The sequence below is a fragment of the Alosa pseudoharengus genome, unplaced genomic scaffold, assembly GCF_046254945.1.
Source record: "Alosa pseudoharengus isolate Yale_2024_CS ecotype anadromous, Long Island Sound unplaced genomic scaffold, YU_APseudo_1.1 YU_APseudo_1.1_scf_4, whole genome shotgun sequence".
Taxonomy (NCBI): Eukaryota; Metazoa; Chordata; class Actinopteri; order Clupeiformes; family Clupeidae; genus Alosa; species Alosa pseudoharengus.
In genome coordinates this window covers 43,175,118-43,185,117 of record NW_027468774.1, presented here as the reverse complement: position 1 = coordinate 43,185,117, position 10,000 = coordinate 43,175,118, and the positions used below count along the sequence as shown (strand labels likewise).

Sequence of the window (10,000 nt, the reverse complement as noted above, 5' to 3'; positions counted from 1 at the left end):
CTGTGGTGACCCCTCCATCACCTACCCTTACATTGAGCGCGAGGCCATCCCGGACGGACTACTCATCGCCGGGGGCATCATCATCACCGGTCTCACGGTAAGGGCATTCAGACGCAAACACCTGCACCACCACCATCATCATCATCATCATCATCATTATCACAGACCTTTGACTGCCCTCTGAGACACATCAGGGGACTGCATGAAAGGATGCTGTAAATAAATTCACTGTAAATTGCTGTAAAGTTCAGCATGGTCAAGTGTTTTGACATCTGCAGCCTCGCTTACGGGATATTTATGGGAATCTGATATTCCACACTCACAAGGATTTCAAAGAAGTCTTGCTCTGGTTTCTTCATATCTACTGCTCGGGTTATGCTTTGGTTTATGACTTAAAAAGCCATGCAACAACCATAAATATGTCTGGCTTCGTCTGGCTCCTCAGGCTGTATCTATAGGATATTTATGAGGGTTTAATGGTGCTCTTTATAAATCACTCTAAAGGTTAGAGCACGACGGGTTTGGAATAACCAGAGGAGTCTATTTAATTAGACTCCACAGTATGATAAGGTCATGATTCCTTCATACATTGTGATACCTCGATATATATTATTGTTTTTAAAAACCTGCCTCCCTATAATACAGTAAAAAGTGTCACAAGTGTGAACTTCTTAACAGTGGACATTCCAATAGCTCTAGTAGTTGTCACCTGGGTGGCACGGTGAAGTGTGCAAATTTAACTCTGATAATTGAAATAAAAAAGATTGACTCCGATAATAATAGACATGACACATCAGCACAGTAGAAGATCAGAATATTAGACTGAATAAATGTAAATGAATGTAAATGAATTGAATCAGTATTTCCACACAGCTCTGCTAACTCCGCTAACTCTGTGCTAACTCCGCTAACTCTGTGCTTCTCTGTCAGATTGCGCTGGGCGAGTGCTACCGGGTGCGCTTCCGGGGCGTCAACTCGCGGGCCTTCGTCCAGAACCACTACATCTCCTGCCTCTACAAAGAGCTGGGCAGCTTTCTGTTCGGCTGCTGCGTGGGCCAGTCGCTCACCAACATGGCCAAGCTGAGCGTTGGCCGGCTCCGACCCAACTTCCTGTCGGTGTGCAACATCACCTACGAGTCCATCAACTGCACCCCAGGGCAGTACATCATGAAAGCAGCCTGCAAGCAGTCCAACGAGAAGTTGGTGGAAGAGGCCAGGTAAGCCCACGGATTAGCGCTTTTTGGAGTTCTGTTCACGTGCCAGTTGGAACGTAGTGCCAGCCAACGTAGAGAATCTGAGGATAAACCAGATACATGGATCATCATTAAAAGTGTCTGTGATTGATTTGGACTTCAGATGGCTTTCTCTAGATGTTTCATGCACTCTTAAGGTCACATTTAATTTGGTGTGTGTGTGTGTGTGTGTGTGTGTGTGTGTGTGTGTGTGTGTGTGTGTGTGTGTGTGTGTGTGTGTATGAGTGTGTGTGTGTGCACAAAGTGACCTAGCCTGAAGCAAGATAGAGATGAAGGTTTATCAGCCATGGGGTTTTGATGGCATTAGCTGGCACTAATTAATTATCAAGTGGAAATGCCAATTGTCAATCTTCTGTGTCTCCCACAGGAAGTCCTTTTTCTCTGGCCACGCATCTTTTGCCATGTACACCATGCTCTACCTGGCGGTGAGTTTCTACGCAGTCCCTAGTCTCCCTTGGCCCTCGTTCTCTAGATCTCCTGTCTCTTTGTATCTATGCCTGGTAAACACACAATCAAAGCCCCCCCCCCCTCTCTCTCTCACACACACACACACACACACACACACACACACACACACACACACACACACACACACACACACACACACAAACATACCAAACATTGCCCACACCATAGCAAAAGAAGAAACCTCTGAGAAAGCAGAAACTCCCAGAAGGCATTCGGCTTCAACTGAAAAAAAGTGGGGGAGGGGGAGGGGGGACAGAAAAAGAGAAAGTTCTCCAGAGGGCAGATGAATAGATGGAGAGAGAGAAAGAAAGAAAGACGAGAGAGAGAGAGAGGGAGAGCAAGTAAAAGAGGGCTGTGGACAGAGGAGTCCTTGTTCAGCTGTGAGTGGGGGGGCTCTGTCCCTGCTGAGAAATGGACAGGCTTCTTTCAGCTTTTGTTAGGGCGAAGCAGAGGGAAACTGTCAGCGCGCTCTCTCTCTCTCTCTCCCGCTCGCTCGCTCTCTCGCTCGCCACCCATCAGAATAGGGTGTTGCCATCAGATAGACATCCAGCATTATTCATATCCCGCCTTTGATAAATATTGGCATGGCATTCTTATCACTATTTGGACTCGTTGCTATGTGGTAATACATACCCAGTGCACCAGAAGCGGGGGGAAAAGCCTCGCGAAACGTTTGAGTTCACTGTAGAGGATCTGCTGTTTGTTAGCTTCTCTCGCCCAGGGCCCAGGGACTGGTACAGTGCCTCAGCAGTGCTGTTCAAAAGGAGTGAGACGGGGCGAGAAAAACAAGTGTGAGGGACATTGAGGCCCTTTTTGGGGGGGGGGAAGGGTCCGCAAAAGCTGCGGTCACGTCTTTGCTGAAACCTGACCATAACAACAAGCTGTACTGAGGTGGTCGTACCTGCAGCAACATGCAGCTCACTTTACAAGAAACACAGCTGTTTTATGTCAGAAGGAGGTAGAGGGGACATCTGCTTACAGAGAGGAAGGGAAGGAGAGCTGAGGCCAGGAATGTGCGTCTGTCCATTTCATCTTTGATGAATTGCTGACCCCTGTGCTCTGCTGCACATATTTGCAGGTGTACAGGGCCTGAAAATACTCAAAACAAGTACAGTCTTCTAGGAATGCTTGTCATTTGTTTTAAGGAAAGTCAAAACCCTTCAGCCATAGAATCTGTCAGCATCACTGCATAAAACAGAAAGCATTTTTGGGTGCGGCGCCTTTGAAGTCTGCAAAGGCGAGTTTGAGAAGTGCCACAAGACTCTGTACTTGTTCTCTGTTGTTTACTGTACATTCCATAGTCATCTGACACTATAACTACTTTTTAGGAAGATGCATTTAATGTGTCCCACCCGCATTATAGGTTGGATTAGACCTTGGTTGCCTCCAGTGTGTATGGTGGTAGATGTTATAGTAATACACTGTGCATTGTGATATACACTACATCTGGGGCCGTATTCACAAAGAATTTTAAGGCTAAAAGTAGCTCCTAAATGGGGAATTTAGGAGCAACTCCTAAAAATAATGGGCGTGTCACTCCTAACTTTAGGACTCACTTTTCACTAAAAGTAATTCACGAAGCATTTTAGACCTAAAAGTAGCACATAAGTCTGGGACAGCTTAAAGAAGTCAAGAGGATTCCTAACTCACTAAGACCTATTCACAAACAGCTTTCTGTGGCATTTCACGTTGCGATGTTTTGAAATGCGTAGCCTATGCGGCAACAGGAGCTTCCAATCGCGAGGGAACAATTTTGCATTCATAAGGGACGCAATAACGCCACCAACAACAACCAAAACTACTCATTGTTAACATGTAAATTAAATGTAACGTTTCATTGTGAATCAAATTAAAATGTTCTCCTCTTTGCAAACGTAGGCATATGGTGACAGATTCATTTAATAATGTTGCAATGATACTGCATCAATCCGTAGGCCTATGTTTCATTAGGCTATAGGCTATTTGTTTTGCCTTACTCTTTATTCATTTAGGCTAGGCCTTTTTATTCAGTTATTCATCATCTTCCGTCCTTCGCACTACTTGTATAGCGCACGCATTCTCAGACCTGTCACCTGTCACTCATCATCGTAAGGGAGGTGTTTGGAATCATTCCCGCGTTACAATCATCAGCCAATCAAGGTGGTCACTTCAGTCAAGCTCGTGCATGAGTAATGACGTCATCCATAGCAACGAAGACTCACTCTTAGTTTAAGAGTTGTCATTTTTCCTTACTAAGAGTAGGTCTGAAAGGCTTTGTGAATAACTTTTAAGAGAAAACTCCTAGCTAAAATCTTTTAGTGCGATTTAGGAGTACTCCTAGTGGTAAGATAAAAGACTTTGTGAATACGGCCCCTGGTCTTGCCAGTATGGGGATAAACACAACCAAATGTGAAACCACCACCTACACAAATGAATGAATGAATAGATTGTCTCTCTCCATATTTCTGTCTCTCTTCATCTATCTCTTTCTCTCTCTCTCTCTCGCTGCAGTTCTACCTGCAGGCGCGGTTCTCGTGGCGTGGTGCTCGGCTGCTGCGGCCCCTCGTCCAGTTCCTGCTGGTCATGCTGGCCGTCTACACGGGCCTGAGCCGCATCTCAGACTACCGCCACCACCCCACCGACGTCATCGCAGGCTTCCTACAGGGGGCACTCACCGCATACTGGGTGGTAAGCAACCCCCCACACACACACACACACACACACACACCATCCTCCTCTAGACCATATGGACAGAGACAGGCGAAACGGATAGTGTTTATCATAGTCAGCTCCCTATTCGTTATATTAACTTTAGCATTAACTTTATAAATTCCCTAATGGAACTGGAGACTCGCGAGTGTGTCCCTTTATTCGCGCCTATGAGTCTGTGTCTGAACACCATCTGGTGCCACAGTGTGTGGTTGTGTTTGTCTGTGTTTGTCCTCTGTGTGTGTGTGTGTGTGTGTGTGTGTGTGTGTGTTTATCTGACCAAGTGCTATGTGCTGGATCTGTGTTTGTACCCTGTGTCTGTGTGTGTGTGTGGGTGGGTGTGGGTGTGTGTGTGTGGGTGTGTGTCGCTGTGTGTGTGTGTGTGTCTGTGTGTGTGTGTGTGTATGTATGTGGGTATGTGTGTGTGAGTATATGTGTGTGCGTGTGTGTGTGTGTGTGTGTGTGTGTGTGTGTGTCTGTGTGTATGTGTGTGTGTGTTTATGTGTGTGTGTGTGTGTATGTGTGTGTGTGTGTGTGTGTGTATGTGTGTATGTGTGTGTGTGTGTGTGTGGGTTTATGCATCCATCCGTGCTCAGTAGCCTGTTTATCCTCATGTTTGCGTGATGTTTGTGTTTCACAAGGTGTATTTGCACATGTCTGTTTACATGTCCAAGCTGCAGCCGTCTGTCTGTCTGTCTGTCTGTCTGTCTGTCTGTCTCAGCAGTCTGTCTCTCCACTGTGCGTCCACGTAACGCTGCCCGTTTGTTTCGTCCCCCAGGCTTTCTACATCTCCTCCATGTTCAAAAACTGCCGCAATGACCTGACTCCCACCAGCATGTCCCTGGAGAGCCCCCTGTCCAGCCAGCAGACGGTCTGCTAACAGCTGACTCCCTGACCCAAAGCCGATCCGAAGCAGAAAGCAGTTGCGAGGGTTGCCAAGGTGAAGATGAGAGAAGAACAAGAAGAAGAGCCCTGGGCGGAGGGATGCGTAGGGAAGCGTGGGTTGGAGAGACTGTATCAAATATGTATGTTCAGAATGCACACCGTTGACTCACCCGAAGGCAGCGGCATGTCCTTCAACTCTTTGAAAACGCCTACAGTACACTTGCACACAGAAGGCTCCATTCAAGTGAAATCTAAACCAACCCGTCCACCCTGTGATTATACATGGTTTATTTGTATTATTTTATATGAACACAGAAATCTGTTTTCACTGAGAGAAAAAAAACAAAAATAGAAAATGTTTTGTGGATGAAGCTGCTAACGATAGACTCCTCGCCAACCGTTTGAAGCTGTTGTTGTTGTTCTTGTACCATGTTGATTGTTGTTACCATGGGCTGGATAAGTCACTGGTAGCCTCTCTTGCCTGAAAAGAATGCAATTCTCAGAATCCTCATTTCTCTCACTGAGAGGCTGAACCCCAGCCTTGACTTCTCTTTACGGTTGACTGTTGCGCTTGTGCGAATAGGTCATCATCAGCAATGACCAGATCTTTAAACCTGCAGAACCAGCCTCTAGAACTGAAGGTGCTGACAAAACAATCGGTTGGGATTTTGTGTGATGGGTCCATAGGCCAGGGAGGGCACCGACATTGGACCAGCCCATTTGACAGTCTGCCCAGTGGTTTGATTGCTCTCTCCACTCACCCCAGCCCACCCCACCCCGCTTTTCAGATTGTCACTGAATGACCATAGAAGTAGCCACTGGCACTGACACAAACAGCACATGTTCAGACCTTTACTTTATTCTGTCGTTTGTTCATTTAAGTTTGTTTCTTAATTTGCTTTCATTTTCATTTTTTTCATTTTTTTTTTTCTTTTTCTGTGTTGTTGAGTTCCGTCTTTGTTAGTGCTGCATACGGAGGAAGAGTTAGTTCATTAGAGGACCTCGTTGGTCGTGGTGTCTTTTTGTCTGTCCTGTCGTTAACCACTCTTTTACTGCACCTCTGAAGCGGAGCTGTGACTGAATAGAGCCCTGAACACAAGCCTGACCCTCCACTGACATTTACCCCTTGACCTTTGCCCTAAGATCATTTGCTTTAGAGCAGAACAGTTCAGTTCAGGGCAAACCCCTATCTGGGACAACCTGTGTATTACTCTATAGCACTTGAACTACATAAAGGAACATTATAGTTTGTAATATGTATATTATATATATTATATATAAAAATATATTTTATCTCCAGTTTTAATATTAATTAGTGTTCTCTTCCTATTTGGTTTTGTCCATACTTCTGTATGTTTATGTTTATTTTTTTTTCCTCAATGTTAATTGTCCTGAATGAATGTAAATATCTTCTTTTATAAACCACCCAGAATTTCAAAAGTATTAGATCTTGTTTTTGTTATAGTTATGTTTTACGTGTTACGTGTGTTTGTCTTTCTGTGTTGATCAGGTACGAAAAAGTTGCTTCTGTTCTAATATTATATAGTGACTGAGCCAGAGTTATATCAAAAAGCTATATTCTTTTATGTCTAGTTTTGTTATGTTTGTATTTGTGTTCCCTGTGAAGGCCATTCAGGCAAAAATAACCACTGTATTGAAAAAAAAATACCAAACCAATAAAATGAATGTTTCACCTTTATATATTACCATTGTGGCCATTAATGTGTTCTTTCCATTTCACCCTCCCTGTCTCTCTCTCTCTCTCTCTGTCTGTTTTCTCTCTGTCTCTCTGTTTCTCTCTGGCTCTTGCGTGCACACTCACCCACACACAGTTTGCAGTCAAGGGCTTGGCCTGGAATGTTTGTTCCCCATTGGACTGTGTGGTGATAAGGTGAACCAGGAACTGCCTAACCATATTCCAAAACAGTCTCTGGAAGCAACTTGTTCTCCAAAACTTCTCTCTCTCTCTCTCACACACACACACACATAAACATTTCACGCACTTTAAGTTACAACACAGTACACCCCCCCACACACACTCTTTAGAGTGCAGTGGAGCATAGCGACTGTTTCATGGGTCATGCTGCCATGGCGATGCCTGCTCAGACAGAGGCTGCTGAAGTGGTGGAGAGAAAAGAGAAAGAAAGAAAGAAAGGTTTTGTTTCTTTCACTTGTCTGGACAGTCTACTTCCTAGCTGAGTGAGCAGAATACAAGGACCAACCAAGACCAGAGAGACAGAGAGAGAGCCTGAGGGAGGGGCTGTCACAGTAACAGGCAGGAGTTTACATACGGTATGAAGGGCTTGGAGGTGGTCTGGGATTGGGAGAAAGCCATGTGGGGGGGGTGAAGAGGGTGGTGAGGAAAAAGAAGGGAATTTGGGTGTGGGGCAATGGAACTGGAAGGAATGTGATGAGGGTTCAGGTTTTTTTTGTGGTATATAATGCTGTTGCTAAGAGACTTGAATTAATTTATGGCTTTAAATTGACTACAGACCATACGAGGAATATGTGCCTGGATGCACGGCCATCGATGAAAGTGTAGGCTACCTTCAGCATGTTTGAGAATGAGTGGGCCTAAAGATGTCTAAAGGTTGTTCAAGGTGTCTTTCTACATCTTTTTTCTATACTGCAGTCTTGCAAAAAAAAAAAAAACAGCTTATTTCAGTTACTCTTTAACACTGGCGTAAAAACAACCACCTCTCCTGAGAGTGCAGGGCCTGATTGTGCCACGTTGTGAAGTCGCATTTGTCCTTAAAACTTGCCAACTCCATGTGCTAAAAAACAGTAGCGGTCAACTTGTGGCCACCGAGATCTGCCTGATTAAGCTCTAATCGCACCCTGTGAAACATCGAGTTTACATGCCCCATTGTGAAAAAAAAAAAAAAAGTGCATTGCCTCTCCCTGGCTTTCCGTCTTCGCTCTCATTCGGGGGAATGAATTTGATATGTGCTCAGAGATGAATGATTAAATTAAAGGAATGGTAACTCCCAAGAGTAGTCTCATGAGGGTGGAAACTTTTGGGTGTGATGGGATCAGTGTGACGCAAGAGTGTTCCCCCAGACACGTAGCATCTGCCCACTCCTACCTGCACGCATGTCTATCTGTCCAGTGCATACCTGACGGCCAGGGATTGCCTCTTGGCTCGTGCATAACTGTCACTGTCAGGGATCACCTCTCGCATACCTGACCATTATCTGATAAGTTCCCTGCCAAACCATTTAACCAATTAGGCTTGGTGCAATTACATTTCGCCTCTTAAAACAACAGTCCAGGCCATGATGGGGAATGTTACACACTCTGCAGTGTAATATCTAGGGATTTAATCAGCTCGGGCAAAAGGGATAAATCTTGGTTTCCATTATTTTTTTATTTTTTTTTGGTAAATAAATCTGAGAATTTGAGTAAAGCTTCGGCGCTACTTGGACACGAGACTGGCCACACATTGGGACACTATGTGAAGCCGGCTCAGTGCTTAATAGAATTAGCCCAGGATTAATTGCCTGTTTTTATGCTTGAGTTCCAGCGTGCCCGGCTCTCGTGAGGTGCATATTCCCTCTCTCTGCGCGAAAGAAGAAAGCCAACGCTTTGGTCCCCGCAGCTACTACCATCATTTAGAGCCAGTACAATATGTCCCGACACTGCACTGGCCTGTGAAACACATTAGCTGGACTGAGCACAAAGTTAAATAAATCTCCCCATGTCTCCCCTTTCTACAGTTTTTTTTTCACCAAAGGGATTGCGCCGGGTCAGCTCATTTTGTATGCATAGAACACTGAACGCGGAAAAAATATGATCCAAAAATAGCTTTGCACCCGGTCCTGAGGGTGGAAGCCAAGGACTGTGATTAGTATCAATGCGGTGCGCTGCATTCTGGAGGAGTGAGTGTGCTCCCTACACACGTAGCACAGTGCAGCTCACCTGCATACCCGGATGGGATGCCCTATAGACGTCTGCAGATGGGACTGCCTGATGGATCATAATCGACATCTCAGGCACACGTCGACAGACTGGCGTGTTTGAGTTGGTAAACCATCTGAAGGGAATGCTATCCATCAAAATATGTCATCATTGCATAACACCTTAGGGTAGAATTCATGCTGATTGTTATCCATTGGAGAGTAAAAGTTGGTAATTGATTTACAGTATGTTCAGATAGGCCTTCACTATGGTTAATACACTAAAGTCACATGTATACAACAACAGCATCAGTTTTACACTCATTCACAAAGGCATATTATTGAGGGGTTGCCCTGGGATGCAATACCCTTTCCTCCTGGAAGTCACTAGGTTGTAAACATGATGACGCTGTATACCCTGAGAGGTGCTGTGTTGGGTCATTATGCCACCAAAAGGTTATCTGATGAGACTGCACCATTGGGGACGTTAGCATGTCTATGTTACACACATAGTGCTTTGACACACACACACAACGCAGCAGGGGAGTGGAGCAGCATGAGATCTGCCAATACCACAGGATCTGCATGACAGCGCTGTTCAACTGAAGGTCACCGGGGCTGCTGGGTAGACCTTTGGACCTTACGCCTACACGTGTACTCAAACCACACCTTCAGAGATAATGACCAACAGGTAGGAATGCTGAGGGAATCACACACACATGCATGCACACACATACACACAAAAACAGGTCGAAAGGGAGTAAAAATAGGCTTTATCAGTTGGACAAGGGACAAGATAGCATGTCGATA

The 10,000-nt window shown here is 45.2% G+C and overlaps 1 protein-coding gene across 1 annotated transcript in view; it reads left to right on the top strand.

The window, feature by feature from the left end:
* Positions 1–7,000, top strand: part of ppap2d (phosphatidic acid phosphatase type 2D) — a 22,686-nt gene extending 15,686 nt beyond the window's left edge. Inside the window, exons 2-6 of the mRNA XM_076266444.1 lie at positions 1–97; positions 931–1,217; positions 1,621–1,678; positions 4,212–4,388; positions 5,188–7,000. The exon at positions 1–97 is cut by the window's left edge and continues 61 nt beyond it. Coding sequence (XP_076122559.1) covers positions 1–97; positions 931–1,217; positions 1,621–1,678; positions 4,212–4,388; positions 5,188–5,289 — 721 coding nt within the window. The 3' untranslated portion in view covers positions 5,290–7,000. The remainder of the gene's footprint in view (positions 98–930; positions 1,218–1,620; positions 1,679–4,211; positions 4,389–5,187) is intronic.
* The last annotated feature ends 3,000 nt before the right edge of the window (positions 7,001–10,000 follow it).